At 36.2% G+C, this 17,273-nt stretch overlaps 1 protein-coding gene across 1 annotated transcript in view; it reads left to right on the forward strand.

Annotated features, from left to right (window-relative positions):
• The window catches only part of NBAS (NBAS subunit of NRZ tethering complex), a 160,172-nt gene that overhangs the window by 114,979 nt on the left and 27,920 nt on the right, over positions 1-17,273 (forward strand). Inside the window, exons 46-48 of the mRNA XM_071440593.1 lie at positions 187-389; positions 7,141-7,230; positions 9,488-9,683. Coding sequence (XP_071296694.1) covers positions 187-389; positions 7,141-7,230; positions 9,488-9,683 — 489 coding nt within the window. The remainder of the gene's footprint in view (positions 1-186; positions 390-7,140; positions 7,231-9,487; positions 9,684-17,273) is intronic.

Genomic DNA, 17,273 nt, shown 5'->3' on the forward strand with positions numbered 1-17,273 from the left:
CAATCTTCTGTCATATTTTATTAATGCTTTCTACCTTTGCTTTTGTTGACCTGGGTTTTGAACATTCGGTTCCATCAATCTTTTTTTTTTCTCAGTATATGTTAATTCCTAGCAGAAAGGAAGACTGATACAGCTCTGTAAATAAGCAGTACACTGATTAGTGTTCCAAAAACTGTCTGTTCACAGGATGCACTACAGAAGTACGGCTATTTATATGATCTGTCAAGGTCAGAGAAAGAAAAAATCCATGAGCAAGCAGTAGCCATGTGTATAGATGGTCAGCCCCTGGACATGGTGCAGCAGTTGTTACAAGTGGCTGTTGGAGATCTAGGCCTTTCTCCTCGGGATATTGTCCAATGTGCTATCAAAAAAATTGTAGGTATATTAAGGTAAGCACAAAACTTCCTTAACTAAGCATAACAATCTTTCTTCTGGATTTTTGGAAGGTTTTTTTTCCAGTGGTTGAGTTGGTGTGTTGGTTTGTTGTGATTTTTGGTTGTTTGGTTTGTTTTGTTTATTTTCAGTGACTACTTATTTGCTTTTAATGTCTGGATTTTGCAGTAGGAGGAAAGTTTTTTGATAATGTTTTTGTTTACTGATAATTTCATATTATATTTTTATGAGCTGGGGAAGCCTGAGCAATTTGAATAAAGACAGACAGAGCTTACAAGCGCTTTATAGTTAAAAGCATTGGATTTACAGCATTGTTCCATTATGTGTATGTGGCCTTGGGAATTTTTGTAACATTTACAACAGCACATAATTCTTCCTTCTTAAACTGAGTTAAAAGGCATGTTTATTGGAAATAGTAACTCATGCAGGTATTTGGTCAGCAGAGGCCTAGTAATAGCTTCTGCCACAACAGTGTGTCCTACCAGAAGTCATAGAATTTCCATCTTTAGAAAAACTTGCTGAGCCATTTCTGGGAGCTGGGTTTTTTTGTGCTGGTTGGTTTGGTTCATTACAAATATTTTATTCCCCCTCATTTTTTTAAGGGAACGCAGGGAAGCAGGGAAGATAATTTTATGTAGTCTATTTTAATTTGAACAGATAATTCTCATTTAACTATTCATGCAAAACTCTCTTCTGAAGTATTTCTGTTTCAAAGAGATGTATACATGCATACATGCCACAAGTATGAAAGAGTATTCTGCTGTTAGATGTCTGGTAAACACTGTTTAGCACTTCTAAGGCCAGTTGAGAGATATAGAGCTTTGAGAATTTATCCTGTTGTTCTGCATGCAGAAAAATTATATGGGCAGGATGATCTGAATGCATACACCAGGAATTGGAAAAGAAGTCTAGCAGGGAAAGTTTGCTATGGCTCTACTTTTTCTTCAGCATGCATGTATATATTACAGCAGATTGAAGTGCCACAGATGAAAAGAAGGCAGCCTGTCAAATTGTTTGCTGTCCTCTTTGGCAGAAAATTGATTTCTCCTGTCACTCAGTTTAAGAGTGTTCACAGCATCCTCAATGATGATAGAGCTTTTGCACAGCAACATAAGTAATAATCTTTCTTGTCTGGGTTTGTCCATTTGAAGAAGAGTAATTTAGCTTTAGATAATAACTGTCCTGCTGTTCCTGACTAGCAGTGTGATGTATCTGGATACAAAGCTCACAAAGTCCAGTTATTTTGCCTATAATGAGTCTTATTAACATGCAGAGTATGAGAAACCTATCAAAATTCTCCTTTTTACTCTGCTTCTTATCAACACTTTTCTGCAAACTGAAATTCTTGTTCTTTATATGCATTGCAAGGCTGGGATGGCTGCAAGTTGATTTAAAGTTCTGGGACTGTGACTGTCTCCAGTAACTCCTATGCAGCACTTGACTGGGAAGAGGGGAATGACTGTCTCATAGAGAAAACTGTAGTGGCAAAGGTGGGCAAATGAGTTGGAAGTTTCAATTAAGATGGTTTGGTGTGTGTTGTGACCTTATGTGGTCAGTAGAAATGTTCCACTCCCACTCTGCTGCGGTTTTGGGAAAAAGAAGAGAAAGATAATTTTATATCATTCTGAACAATGGAAGGTTTGTCCACTACAATGATAAAGAACATGAAGTGAAAACCTAGCATCAGCTAAAATAGAAAATACTTGAGATAATATCCTCCCTATGATGAAATTCAGAAAGGGTTAATATTATAAAGTACTACATCTAATCTAAATATAGGGAGGAATTAAAAGAAAGGTTGTTACTTGACATCTCTTAAGCCTGCTGGTATTCCTATTGTTATGAATAAAATTGGATTAATCTCTGTCTTATGCTCAGATGTTCACTTTCAAGATACAACACAAATTACAACATTTTGATAAATACTTGCATTTCTACAATTAAAGAAGCAGTCTTGCCTGTGTAGCTGGGAAAGGAAAACTTTAACTCAATAAATGCAACATTTCAAGGGAATACCTTTTTTAGGTTTATTTACTGGAGCTTTGATATGTTACACAGTGTGGTTATTTTATACAGTAGTTTTGAAAGAGATTTTGTTGGAAAATTCTTTAACAATTAACCTTCAGAGTAGCAGCTGGAAGGCTGTGACACTGAACTTGGATTTCCTATAGCTGTGGTGACAAGGAATGTAATTAAGGTATTGCAAATATAAGTGGAGGAAACTACAACCACCCTTCAAACACAGTAAAATATCTTTTGTTATTAGCATATATAGTCATTCTTGCAGAAGAACCTTCTAGAAAGTAATGTCTTCATAAAAGTTGAAGTTACTTTTTGGCTTCATTTTACAGCAGCATATGATATGACAGGCTTAACAACTTTGAGACCTTCTCTGAAACAGATTTTTTGTTAAATATAGCATAGTTATTTGCTTAATCTGGGATTTTGTAATTTGTGAATTTGTAAATCATTAAATGGCAATTTTAAAATCTGTATTGTCCTCCAGTTCTTTTAACTACTTTTGTCTCCATTAACTCCAGTTTTGGCACACAAAATTCAAAATAGAAACTCTTGCATTGGTATGTGTTAAAGCTCTCCACAGAGCATATTTTCATATTTTACATGATTTACATATTGTGCACTTCCTTGTTTGCCTGTAGAAACAGCTACTATAAATAAAAAACAGTTGCCTCTTCAATAGAAACCATGAACTTGTGGAAAAAAAACCAAAATATTTTAGCAACTATGGTCTCCTGATTACTCTTACCTAAGACTCAATTTAATTCCTTGCCTAAGATCTCTGGCATGGTGGATAGGAAGTGTTCTATGTTCCATGACTGCAGGCATGTCTGTGGTTTGTCAGTCAGGAAAGACATTTTGTCTGTTTGTCTGTTGAAGACTTCATGGTCTCCTTCACCTGCTGCTCCTAGAGTTCTTCTCTTGGATATCCACAGGGATATAGTGTTTCATGAAATTTCACCAGGCAGGGAGCAGGAAAGGTTTGGTGAGATTTTGAGTTGCTTGTTTATTGCCCATTGGTTTTGAAGAAGATAAATCTAGCCTTGTTAGAAAGAGTAGCTTTCGGGGGAAAAAAAAATCAGATGTTTTATTACCTCATCTCATTTGAGCAGAGGTAATACAGAGTAATTTTGTAACTTGTATATAATGATTTTGTGGTATTTTAGATGGAAATAATGGTTTACCATTTATCCCCAGCTTTGAATGGTAACACCATTAGCCTGTTATTTCCTTATTTTCCTCATATTTAAATATGACAAAGCACAATCAGAAGGAGGAGAATAAAGCTGGAGTATTTTCAATGAATACAGTAATTAGGTTAAAAAAATTTAGATTAAGTTAATTTATTCTTCCAAGTGTTCTTTGTACTTTATTCTGTTTGAGGAATGTGATTAAATATGCATCACTTTTTCTGACACTGAACTGAAATCAAAATAAGCCTTTATCAGTGTAATTACAGCAAGCTCATACCTAGGAGTTTTGAGGTGAACACTAAATCATGTTCTGTTGTTTAAAACATCCATAAAATAGCATATAATCTGTGTGGAAGACTAATCCTTCATTAATTATATTTGTTTCTGTTAGTAGCTGCTTATTTTTAATCATTAATTATTAAGAAAAGAACAAGGCAGTAATCTGTGGAAACTTGACAGGATTATTTGTCTCAAGAGCCATCATCTTTTTTTAGGTCCTCTAACCATTAGGCAGTAAAGGCAGTATTAAACTTAAAAAATGGCTAGCTTTCAGTCTTTGTAGATTTTTAAAATATTTCCTTATTCTAGATAACTGTAGCTTACTGCTTAGATTAACCTTTTTTCTCCTTTCCTGTGCCTAAAAAAGACATCTGTCTATGTCTGACAAACGTGAAGCTTCCTGTAAATGTTCATAAATCTGTTGTTCTGGAAAATCAGCTTCACGGATGTATTGTCAGAAACAGTGATTTTTTGTTTTCAGAAATGCCCATTAGCTTATGTAGATAGATTTCTTTTTACCCATTTTGGTTTGGGTTGGGTTTGTTTGTTTGTTTGGGTTTTTTTTTTGGGGGGGGGGTGGTGGTTGTTTTGTTTTAGGGTATTTTTGAGGAGCTCAGAGCCTGCTTGTGACAGGAGCTACCAACTTTCATTTTTCATTTCTGAGAGATGAAGGTTTTTTGAAGAGCAAGGGCTAGGACTGTCCAGAACTGATCTCTAAATTGAGAATACCCAAAATATAAGGTTTGCTGGTCGGTTTCCTTTGATGTGGTAGTTATTTATGTACACTAAACATAAGTAAGTGCAAGTGGAGCAGAAAGAACTCACTTTCTGTACACTGTACAATCACATAATGGTTTGGGTTGGAAGGAACCTTTAAAGGTTATCTTGTGCAACACCCCCTACAATGAGCAGGGACACCTTCACCTAGATCAGCTCACTCAGAGCCCATCCAATCTGGCCTCGAATGTTTCCAGCAAAGGAGCATCCACCACCTCTCTGGACAACCTGTGCCAGTGTCTCACCAGCCTAACTGTAAAAATTCCTTCCTTATATGTGGTCTGAATTGACTCTTTGGTCTGTCACCATTTTTTCTTATAATCCCCCTTCAAGTATTGAAGAGCTGCAAATGTCCTGTTTGTTTCTGTTTCAATACTCGTACTCTTCTTAGTGTGCAAGCTTTACAAGTATTCCACTTTCCTTTTCATATGCCCATTGTAGATGTGTTTTTATTACAAACTTAATTGAAAAAAGGGCACAAAAAATGGAAAATTTAAATCTGGCCTGTAAACAAATCACTAACAAAGTGGCTTATAAAAAGAGCGTTAATGAAGTGTCTTATATCTGTCTTCACTCTAGGGATAAATTTTTTTAGCTTTTTATGTTTTAAAAGAAATTGAAACCATCTCCTAATGCATGTAGCCCGTTGCATAAAATTATTATTTGAATACTAGTCTGCTTTTTATCATTTCCACACTTCTGCCCTAAGGGTGTATTCTTTTTTCTTTTTCCTAAACAGAGTGTTCAGTTCTGTTACATCTCCTTTCTGTGAAAATACACTTTTTTTTTTTCTTTTTTTGCCTTCTGAGAATGAGTTTTTTGTGTGTTTTGGTAATGGATTTTATATTTTGGAGACATATCATGTCTCTGAGAGTTTAAAACCCTGAATATTTCTATATATTCTTTTTATTCTGTACTATAAATTATAATTTGACTGTTTCCAGATATTCTGAAGATGTTTAGAAAAATATTGAGATTCAAGCTTCACTCATAAAAAAGTTATTTAGCTACCATATGCTAAATACTGGTACTAAGAACAGCATTTTTATCAGACATATGTACAGTATCTTTTGAGAAAAAGGCCAGTGTTAACAGCCTTCTACTCCTATTTCAAACTTTAGGTGTGCAATATAATAATATAAAATGAGTATGCTAAATTTTCATCATGCAACAAGTCATCTTGCATCTGTTCTGAATAGACTTAGTGATTTTTAATCCAGTGTTGTTCACTGGAGTGCTGGCCACTTACTAAGATAAAAATAGGAAAGATGAAAATTCTGAATGCAGGAAGACATTAAAGGTTATAAAGATTTAGGTCTCTATTCCATATGATATAATCACTGTCCAGGAAATATATTTATCTTTCTGATGTAATAAATGACAAAACTGTAAATATTCTCTAAGTCTTGACAAAAAGTATTTTGGAATATCACAGTTATTTTTGCACATTACTATCAGCTGTGTAGTATTTTGGCTTTAAATTGAACAGTCAAAGTAGTCTGGGCATGTGTTTGTTATTGGTAAGGGCAGATCTAGGAAGAGGTTGACATTTTTAGTATCAGAAGAGCTTTGATATGGTGATGACCTATGGAAAAAATACCCTTTTCCCTGGGTTTTTCAAATCATCTGCAGTCAGATAACTTGGTAACTATTTCCCTTTTTTTCTCTTTCTTTAATGCAGCTTTGACAAACTAAGCCAGGCAAAGCTGTTGTTTTTCCCGTTCATCCAGGCATCGCTGCTGCTCAAGTGGCTTCCATGGGGAGACACTGTGTGTTGTACCAGGGCAAAATCTGTCCCTCTCTCAGCACCAAATCTGTTTAATGGGAAATCTTAGCCGAAAATGTCACTTTCACTGAGTTAGGAGCAAAGCTTGCTTTCCTACCAGAGTGGCTTTGGGTTGTATGTTTGTTTGTTTCTTTTTTCACACAATTTTTACAACCTTTTAACCTCCAAAAGAAAACTGTATTTTAACTGAAACATGGGAGTGGTGGACATTTTTCTATTCCACACGTGCACAGAGGCTGCTGTTCTGTGGTTGCTTGACCCCAGAGAAATCAGCAGATAGGATGCTACTGATTCAGGTTACAGTTGAGCTAATTTAAGCCAACTGAGATGCTGCAACAGGATTTGGACAGAAAGGATGGTGACATTTATTTATAACTTTAGGTCTGTTTAGTTCATATTGATCTTTAAGGTAGCGAGATTACAAGTGAATATTCCGCTGACCTAATAAATCTGTGTTGAAAGCACTAAACTTTAACTATGTTTTTCCTTTCAAGTTTCATTTAAGAGTTCTAAAATTTTTTCCCACTCTTGTTGCTTTTTGCATTACTCTGACATAAAAATAAAGCTGCTAGTTAAGAAGCGAAAATTGAACATTCTTATAATTATTGAACAATTCATATAAATACTACAAGTGCAGAAAAAGAGATACAGTATTAGGGACTTTTTAATTGTAACTTTGTCTTCCCTTAATAGTGGAAATGGTGACTCATCTATGACAGAGAAAGATCCACTCGGAGTCCTTGAAGGTATAATTTCTGCAGTGCATGCAAGCGTTGAAAAAGGGTAAGAGCTTCCTGTATGGATTCTTTGGGTAAGACTTTGAAAGATGCTTCTCATGAAATCTTTGAAGGTACAATACTGAATATGGATGATTTTTCTTCATGGATATATATAATGGGTTTGCACTTAATTTTCTAAGACTTTATTCTGGAACGGGCTATCATTTTTCATGTTAGAAGTCTGAGCCCTGACAGAAGCCTTTACTTGATCATTTGGAAGAAAGCACTGAACCTAAAATTTAGATAACTGTGTATTATAGTGAAATGAGAAAATGGTTTTTCAGCTGTGACTACTGCAGATTGTATATCTACCAGGAGCATGTCACTGCTTTTGTTTTAATTTAGTTGATAAATTGCAAATTATAATAATTCACTCTCAGATATTGTAATTTAGATATCTAAGTTTGTCCATATTTGTAAAGTATAGTGCAGAAATAATTTCCCAAATGCTGTATGATGCTTCACCACATTTTTTCTCCTGTTTTGGGAATGTCCTTACTTCAGATCGCATAATGGCCTGCATGTCTCACTGACATTTTCCATTTCACCTCCTGTAAAGAAAAGGAAGAAACAAAAAAAAAATCTTTTTTTTCCCTCAGATGTACAAATGAAGAATTCATGTATAATAACGATAATACGATTCCATACTTTCTGGTAGCCACACAAAAACAGTTACACTATTTTTTTGAGGCTTCTGCAATGAAATTAAATGAGTTGAATATTGGATACTGAAGTAGATTGAATTGATGTAAAGATTTGCAGTAAATATAATTTGCAGTATTCTAAGTCATAAAGGACGAGTCAGTACTATTTTATTCTGAGATACTTTCTGGAGTCTTTTATTTGTATACTTCATCAACGTTTAACTGCTGAAACAGGAGGCTGGAGTGAAAGTAATTATGATTGCAAGAGATTGTTTATATTCCTTTAAATATTTATTTATCAACTTAAAACTCAGCTACTCAATTTATGAAACAGAAATATTTTCCTCAGGAAAATATATGTAAGCCTCAAGTGCAAGCTCTACAAACTCTTGAAATATTCCAGCAAGTCCCTTTAATTCCCAGACTTTTAATTTGCAGTTTGAATGCCACCTGTTCAGCAAAGGCATGTCTAATTCAGCTGGAGTTCTGTGCTAACAGCATCATTCAGACAATATTAAGCTTAAGTAAAGTTGAAATCCTTGTAATATGAAAACCTCACATGTCAATGTTTATTATTTCATAGCTGCAGGACAGGTTAACTTGGTATTTTCTATCTCATATTACTTTCCTGACTGTCTTGTTAAGACAAATAAGGGAACATTAGTTACAAATCATGCTCCACCAGGAGCCCCTTGCTCGGTTTCTTTTTTAAGAAAAAAGTTTGCTTGAGTTTGAAACATTACTGAAAGTTAAAACAGCATTTACCAATTTGGTATCTGTTAGTTTTTAGCCTCCAAGGGACAGCACAGATTATTCTGTCTCCAGCTGTGAACTGCTTGGTCAGTTCATGGTGATCTCTGAACTGTGAATGCTTCCACACAGTTAGGATGTATTTGATAGAATTCACTTTCTGAATCAAATTATATACTTAAGAGTTTTCCTAATTAACAAAGTCTGACCCCAAAACTTAGGGGTTTTAACATCTCTCTTTTTTTCTTTCTAAGGATTTTGGACTTATTACAATCACTTTCATGCTAAGAACTTAGAATGATCAAGCTGGCTAGAGATGGTACAGAAGAAAACATAGGGCTATAGCTGTGAATGGGAGAAAATAATTTGTGTGTGTGGAATGGAAAGAAAGGGCTTTTAAAGGAAGAAAAACAGTGCAGGATGAGAGTATGATTAAGCATTCAAAGATAAGTGTCATACTAAAAATGCAAGCATTCAAGCTGGTTTTCCATAAAATCAGATGGTGTGGTAGTACAGGCATCAGTCAGGCCCAGACCCCATGAAAAGTCTTGGACTTCCGGATGCTGAAACCCAGCACCACTGTATGGTACCAGGGTAGTTTATGGGAGATTATGTAAGTCTACAGATGGATTCCTATGGTATTACATGGTTGTTTGAAGTCCAGTAAAAGTTCTTATGCCACACAACTTTGGGCTCCTGATTTACGTGGGCTGGTTCTTCTGCAGCCTCACAGAGGTCAGAGCTTCCATTTCCTGGTGTTAGGTATTTCATACATCCTGAGTGTGCTTGTTAAGTTTTAAAAATGCATCTAGTATTTTCATAGGATTACTACCTGAGACTGTTTAACACAGTATTTTTTAATTACAGGGAGAGAATAGTTTCTTCAGATGACCTTCTGGAGTGGTTGAGACCTTTCTGTGGCGATGACTCCCTGCCAGTGAAGCCTCGCATCAGGGTATTGCAAATTCTGGAGCAAGCCTTCCATCTCAGTGATGAGGATAGCAAGCTGCTTGTGTACTTCAGGACACAGGCTGTTCTCAGAGCCTGCTGGCCTGAAACAAAGGTATTAATACTGATTGCTGCAAATTACAGCATTAAACTGTTTTGTGTGTGAGGATTATGTAATGAATCACTGGTCAGTATATAGTTGTGATGCATCCTGTTGTCTGGAAACTAATCCTACTTTCCTTTTTAAATCAAGTTTCTGATACATTCTGATTCTTTGAAAAACAAAGTTACATAAAAGTAAAGGACTTCTCTAATTTTTGTTTACAGTCAGGAGTACATGATACTGAACTTGATGGAACACTAGTGATTTTCCTCCATGTCAAACATTGACACTGATGTTTTTGTACCTTCTTTCTTTTCTGACCATTTTTTTCCGTCACTTTTATCTTCCCTCTTTATCTTCCACTTGGTGTCACATTTTACTCAGAATTAGAATGATAATTACTGGCCACTGGCCAGACTCTTTTTGTCTTGAGCCTTTAAATATTATTGTATGAATGTGTAGCAGTCTTGAAATCATGTGAAATACCTCTTGCTGCATGTAGAATTGTTCAGAAGCAGAGTTACTTTTTGTTCATTTTCTAAGTGCCTCTCCCTATGCCAAGACCTTACAGAACAAAAATAGAATATTTCTAATAGTTCCCAAAAAAAATCTATGAACGAACCCACTTTATATTCATATAAAACAAAAGCAATATCTCAGTTTTGACTTGCTGTGCTAAATTCATCCAAGGGAACAATCCTAATAAAAATCTTAAAAGGAAAAGAAAGTACTTATCTCTTGGTTTCTTTGGAAATTACTTTTTCTCTTGTATTTACAGTAATACCAGCATTTAACTCCTCAACTACTATGCAGGTGTCTGTGATTGGATTCTTCATTTCAATCCTTTGTCAGTATTTGTGTTGCCTGTGATCTGCTTTCCAATTCAAAATCATTTCCAATTATAAAACATTCAACTAGAGTATGTCTTAAGAAAACAAGATACACGCAGGTAATAGCTTTCAGCCATGTTTAGAAGACAGGAAGAGAACCTGTATTTGACAGAAGCCTTATGAGACTCATTATACTTGTGATTTTACCTTAAATATTTATCAAAACTTTATTTTCTCCCATAATCTTGTAAGTCAGGATGTATATCTTTGCAAAAAGAAACATTCATCCATTTGGTTACAAAACCTAATCTTAGGACTTAATTGAATGCATTTCATGTGCTGCTGGCTCATGTGTAGCTCACTGCCCACCAGAACCCCCAGGGCTTTCTCAGCAGAGCTGAGACAGCCACAGCTCTCCTGTCCCCACCTGTCCAGGTGCATCACAGCTGTTAAACCTTGTTCAAATTTTGCTGCCTCAGTCTTCCAGCCTGTTCAGGCCTCCATATAATCAGTTACTTTCCGTTTCCTGAAGGGATTTTTAGAATACTACTAGTTTCAAGCAGGAAAACCTGGTTTTCTTTTTGCAAGGGAAGAATTTTGTACTGGCTCAGCAACAGTTCATCTGCTCATCACAGAGTTGCTGATCACTTCAGTGCTTCACCCATTTTCTGATGAGTAAGCAAGTAGTACAAGAAGACATGTAATAAAGCTTGAAAAATGCACTAGATAAGCTCAAACCTTCCAGAGATAACTGTCTGAAAATATGTACACAACACCATAATACTAATTTCTCTGTATATACTATTTATTGTTTAGCTAAGTGTAGAAATAGCTTTCATGCTTAACAATAGTGAAAGCAGTGCTTAAATGTACATACATAAAAATCATTGATTGTGCACCCCAATTTCTGCTACAGAGTGCAATCATAAGAATCCTATTGAAATATATTAAAAGTTATTCTCATTTTCATGTCAGCTCAAGCTCAGTGTGGTTGATAAGAACCCTTTCTTTTCTTCAAATATTTTGTGCTAGGTAACTAATGTGTTATTTAGACAGAAAAGTCATGTTGGCTTGTCCATTAGATACCTGTCACTGAAATTCAAAGTTCTTCACAAATGTCCAAGAAAATAAATAAGTGGTCTTAGATGTATTTATTTGGTATTTTTTTCCTCTTTTAGTCAGCTGATGTCAAATGCTAGTGTACAAACTGATACTAGAAAGGCAAGTGATGGCCTTGTTTGAGGTCTTACTAAGTTTGCATATTTTGTGAACTAACAAACAAGGAAAATATAATCATAAAATAACAGATTGAAAACGATACATTTCCCAGTCTTTCAGGTGTGTTAGTGGAATAAGAACACTGCAGAAGTCAGTGGTTACATGGTTGCTGAAAAGCAAAGAGAGAGATTTCTATACGAGCTTTGGCAGAGCATTATGGTTAAGACACAATTTTCTCGTGCAAGTTCACACTTCAGGTACAAAGATCTTTAAAAGCAACCCTGTTTATACAGGAGGGAGTATTGAAGGACAACTTAAAAGTTTAATCAGGTTGCTGAGTAATCCTGGAAGAAGAAGTAGACAGGAGGAATCTCATCTTTCAAACTGTGTCAGTCTGCCTGCCTTGTCTGTAGACATCGCTTTCTCTATTATCACTACACCTTTATCAATTTGGTCATCCTTTCTCATCCAGAAAAATAATAATTAAAAAAATCACATCTAAAATAAGTGGGGAGGGAAGGGGCTGTGGATTGAATGCTGGTTTTAGATTTTACAGGAATGTGTTTAAAGGTTGTTGGTTTTCAGGGCTTTTTAATGAACTTTAGATTGCAAATAGGTCAAAAATGCATTCATTATCTTGCTTCCAGATTGTTGTATTATTTCTTGCATGGCATTTCTTACATGCTTTTGGGGGATCCCTCTTTTCCTGTACCAATCCTTGGCACAAAAAGGGACAGCAGATATTATAAAGTATGAATGTGGATTTCTATTTAATAAAGATAATTTTAATGATATTGCAGTGTTCAATTACCAGAAAACGTGTGAAAGCCACCCTCAGTGTGCCTACTAATCCTCTTAGACAGGCTTTGCATACATCAAGGAGGGACTTAATATTTAATTATGCTCTAGGTGCTGTAAGTAGTGGTCCCACAAATCAATGTGCTGGGAAACAGGCCAGCTCCTACAAAATTAAAAATGTACTTTATGGAAGCAGCTACCTATCAAACATTCAGAAACACAGTGATTTCCAGTTCTCTAATGATTAGTTAACAAAATTAAAAATTCAGGGGTCCTCATTTTTCAAAGGCTTGAGAGTCTTTAATTCACATTCCAGTAGCATCCCACGCTATGGAGGAGGAGGAGGCATGCCTTGTTTTAATCCCCTTGATGAATTTTATCTGAGCTCTTCAGGTTCTGTAATTTTCTAGTTAACTGGTGCATGAAAAATATGGTTCAAAATACTGACTTTTTCTATATTAAAAAATGTTGGAGGGGGAAGAAAGACATCATTTAGAATGTTGGTATCAAAATTTATCTGCATTCATCTAAGATGGGAAATCCATTTATTTTCAAATAATATAAAAATATAGTCTGTAATGACTCAGTAGTGTCTAACAAGCCTGAAGTGTCAGCTGACAGGTTATGTGTGTGTATGTGTAGTTAGCTGTTGAGCTCAGTGACCAGCTACAAGGCATAGGTTACAGAAATGAGTTGGGGTTTGCCTCAGGAAGTTACAGGGGCACTAAAAAGCTTCTGGAAGTATACCAAGGCTTACTTTCATATACAAAGTTATTCATTGTGAAGCTTCTACAAGACCCACCTTTTCTTGAAAGGATTGTTTCATTATTATGCAAATACAAAATGTAATTACTACTTGCATGCCACTTAAATGCAAATAGCTTTGTCATTTAGAGAAGGTAATCTCATTTAGCCTTCTCCCTCATATTGTTATATTATAGTTTTTTCATGATCTTGGAGTATAGAGAGCTGCTGAGGGCTAAATGTTTTTGAAAATTTGAAGGAACATCTATTAAGGATTTAAAAGTGTAACTTTGGGCGCTTCTCTTATTTATTTTTTTTTCTAAAGTTTAGCTTTGAAATATTGGCAGATTAATTGGTGTTGTGTGTGTGGGATGTGCACAAAACATTTTCCTTCCTTCCTGCCTGTGTGGCAGTTGATGTATGGCATATGCAAACTTGTGTCTCAGCAACCTTAGTAATGTCTGCATTGACTTTCCGAGAGCTTGGGGTGGCTGTCAAGACTCCATTGCTGCTTTGTTCATCTTTTAACCCTGTTAATGAAAAACTTGCAATGAAAAATGTGTTAATGAAAAATGGTGTTTCTTCATGCTAGTTCCTTGAGAAAGGTCTCAATGGGAATATCAATGTCCAGTGATTTTCAACTTTTTCCCATTTCCTCTTCTCGTGTCATAGATTTACACATGAGAAGTCCATTTTGTTGAAGCCATTTATCAGGTAACAATGGAACGTGTATTTAGTTTGATCTGGCAAAACACAGGGGAAGGAGCTGTATCTGTTTTATCCTCAGCCATCTTTTATTTGTGAAAAATGCTTAATTAGAAGAAAGATTTATGTTCCTATCAACTCTGAGTAAATTTGTTATGATGTTGTTTATAATTCTAGAGACATTGTTTCTCTGCTGGTAATGCATAAAAATTAAGCTTAAGAAATTTAATTTAAGTTTTAATTAATATTTTAAAACACTAATTTCCATTCCTTGAAGATGCAATTCATCCATATGAAAACATGTGATTTTCTTTTTCAGGGAACATAAATTGTAGCGTGTATGATTAATTAAATACTTTTAGATGCAAATGAAATATTCTCCATTAACTACACAAGTATAGCAGATAAGACAAAGTGTAGAGAAAAGCAGCAGTGTGAGTGCACACAAGTTTTGAATTGAGCCCTGGGCACTGCAATGCTCTGTGACCAGTAGCAGTTGCTTCAAAGGAAGATAAGAATGCTCTGGGGTGGATTGATGGGGGATCATTCACTCTCCCTCATAGGTCTTTTGTAATGAAGGTTTAAGTGCAGAATGGTTGAAACAGTGTATAATCAGTTTTGAATTATTAAGAAATTATTAAGAAAAATTAAGAGCTTATTTGCAATATAATCAGACATCTGTTATTGTATTTCAAAGAAATCAGTGGATAAACTGTGATTCAATCTTGGGCATCCCCTGCTAAATTTTCAGCCTTAGGACACACCATGCTTCACTGAGCACAAAACATGCTGAAACTTTGTGAAGGAGGGATGCCATCCAGAGGGACCTGGACAAGCTCAAAAAGTGAGCCCGTGGGAATCTCATGAGTTTTACAAGATCAAGCGCTGGTGCTGCACCTGGACTGGGGAAAGTCCTGTTGTCAGTCCAGGCTGGGGGATGAACAAACAGAGCCAGAGCAGCCTGGCTGAGAAGGACTTGGGGGTGCTGTGGGTGAGAGGCTGGACATGACCCAGCCATGTGCCCCTGCAGCCCAGAAAGACAAATGTGCCCTGGGCTGCATCCAAAGCAACGTGGGCAGCAGGGGAGGGAGGGGATTCTGCCCCTCTGCCCTGGTGAGAGATGCCCTGCATCCAGCCCTGAAGTCTCCATGAGCAGAAGGCTGTTGGAGTGCATCCAGAGGAGGCCACCAAGATGATTTGAGGGAGGGAGCATTTCTCTTGTGAGGAAAGGCTGAGAGAATTGGGATTGTTCAGCCTGGAAAAGAGAAAACATTGGGATGACCTAATTATGGCCTTCCAGCACCTGGAAGGAGCCACCAAAGTAGATGGGGAAGGACTTTTTACAAGAGCCTGAAGTGACAGGACAGGGTGGAATGGCTTCAGACTGGAAGAGAGTAGGTTTAAACTAAGTGGTAGAAAAAAAGTCCTTACTGTGAAGGTGGCGAGGCACTGGAACAGGTTGTCCATAGAAGTTGGGGTTGCCCCATTCCTGGGAGTATTTTAAGGCAAGCTTGGAAGGGGCTTTGATCAACCTGGTGTAGTGGAAGGTGTCCCTGCCCATGGCAGGGGTGTTGGAACTGGATGCTTTCTAAGGTCCCTTCCAACCCAAAGCATTCTGTGATTCTATGACTTAACCTTTTTTTGTGATTTGTTAAGTTTTGTGGTTTTTTAGGATATTAAAATTCATAAAATCAAATTTTTTATTCACTAGACTTTTTCCCTTAATCTGTTGTTTACTCTCAGTAACCAATTCCAGTCACACCACCTCCTCCACAGCTTTTTCTCTCCATAAGTATCTTCTCCTCTATCTCAAAACCCACTGTGATATGTAGTACACCTCCTGAGAAAGGTAATTGGAGAAGTGAATATGCTGTCCTTGTGGAAATTAAGACTCCATGGTTATGCATTCCAGCACCTTGATTGCTGTCTTGACTTCATCTGTACATCAACCAGAGTTCTCTGGATTTCATTTAGTGAGGCTCAGGTTACTGTTTTGACTTGATTAGACTAATTTAGCATATTTTAAAATGCAGTAGTGTTACCATTGTTACATTTTATTTGCCATCATAGAGTCGTTTACTTACCTAAGACTTTTGTTTTTAAGTCTTTTGGAGGTTTCTTTTGACATAAACTAGCCTTGACAATCATTTGTCTGCGTTTTTGTCTGTTCCATGCTTGCAGTCTCCCCAAAACATAGTTTATGTAAACAAGGAAGCAGCCATAAACCCATGAGAAATTCTACTTTTTACCTTTACTATTTGGTTATAAACTGCTTTTTTTGTTTACATTTTTGGGTGGGTTTTTTTTTCCTCTTAATAGATTATGCCCTTCAGTGTCTCTAGTCACGAATGTAGTTCTAAGCCCTTTGAAAATATAAGTAAATTGTAAAACTGGTTTTCTTTAGGCATTATTAGTATTAGTATCTTAAATGAGTGTGTTTTTATAAATAACTGTGACAATAGATGCTGTCCTTTTTTCTAAACAGTTTTCTTATTCCATCAGCCATTGTGCTTGTTGACAATTCTTATCTAGAGATCTGCAAACTCTGTATCATCTGAGGGACCTCAGGTATTCTTAAAATAGTTCTTACTTTATAGGAATTTGTGATATTTCATGTTGATTGAGAGAGTAAGGGGTTCTTTTTCCACATTGCTGCTATTGTTACTCAGGGACCCAGCTATCAAGACTGTGACTGCATCAGCTACACCAAATCAAAAAGAAAACCACCAACTGCAGTGCTTCTGTAATGCCATTTGGTATGACAGGTGCTGCCTGCCCTATTCAGATTATTTTTACGGCTGCAACAGAGCTACTCACTTATTTCAGTTTTTACAGCTTAAATAATTTTGTGATAACCATCCACCTGCTATTTTATTTGCTCCTGCCTAGATGATAACAACAATGAAGGAATTTTTCTTTTTTTTTTTAACTGGAAAGAGTAATACTGAAATAATTGGAGTTGACATCAACAATCTTCTGTTCCTGTAAGACAGTGTCTTAGTTTAGTTGGAGTCTTTCTTTGTAGAAATATATCTTTGACTTTTCTAGTCCTGCCTATTTGCAGGAAGATGTTTTTGGAAGTACTAATTCTGAAAATGTTTCACTTACATGTAAACAGCTTTTAAAAGAATTTTTCTTTATTAGCCAGAATTGCAGACTTTGGTTATCAAGACAGCAGTTATGCATAGGGGTGAATACTGTGAGCTTGTGGATCCTGCTTGATGGTAGTGATGATTAAAAGGGAAAATTAGAAACCACTTGTGTATCATAGGAAGGAAATGGCTGATGCTGAGTTAACAGCTTAAAA

The sequence above is a fragment of the Agelaius tricolor genome, unplaced genomic scaffold, assembly GCF_023055355.1.
Source record: "Agelaius tricolor isolate 1412-34295 unplaced genomic scaffold, bAgeTri1.0.p SCAF_1, whole genome shotgun sequence".
Classification (NCBI taxonomy): Eukaryota; Metazoa; Chordata; class Aves; order Passeriformes; family Icteridae; genus Agelaius; species Agelaius tricolor.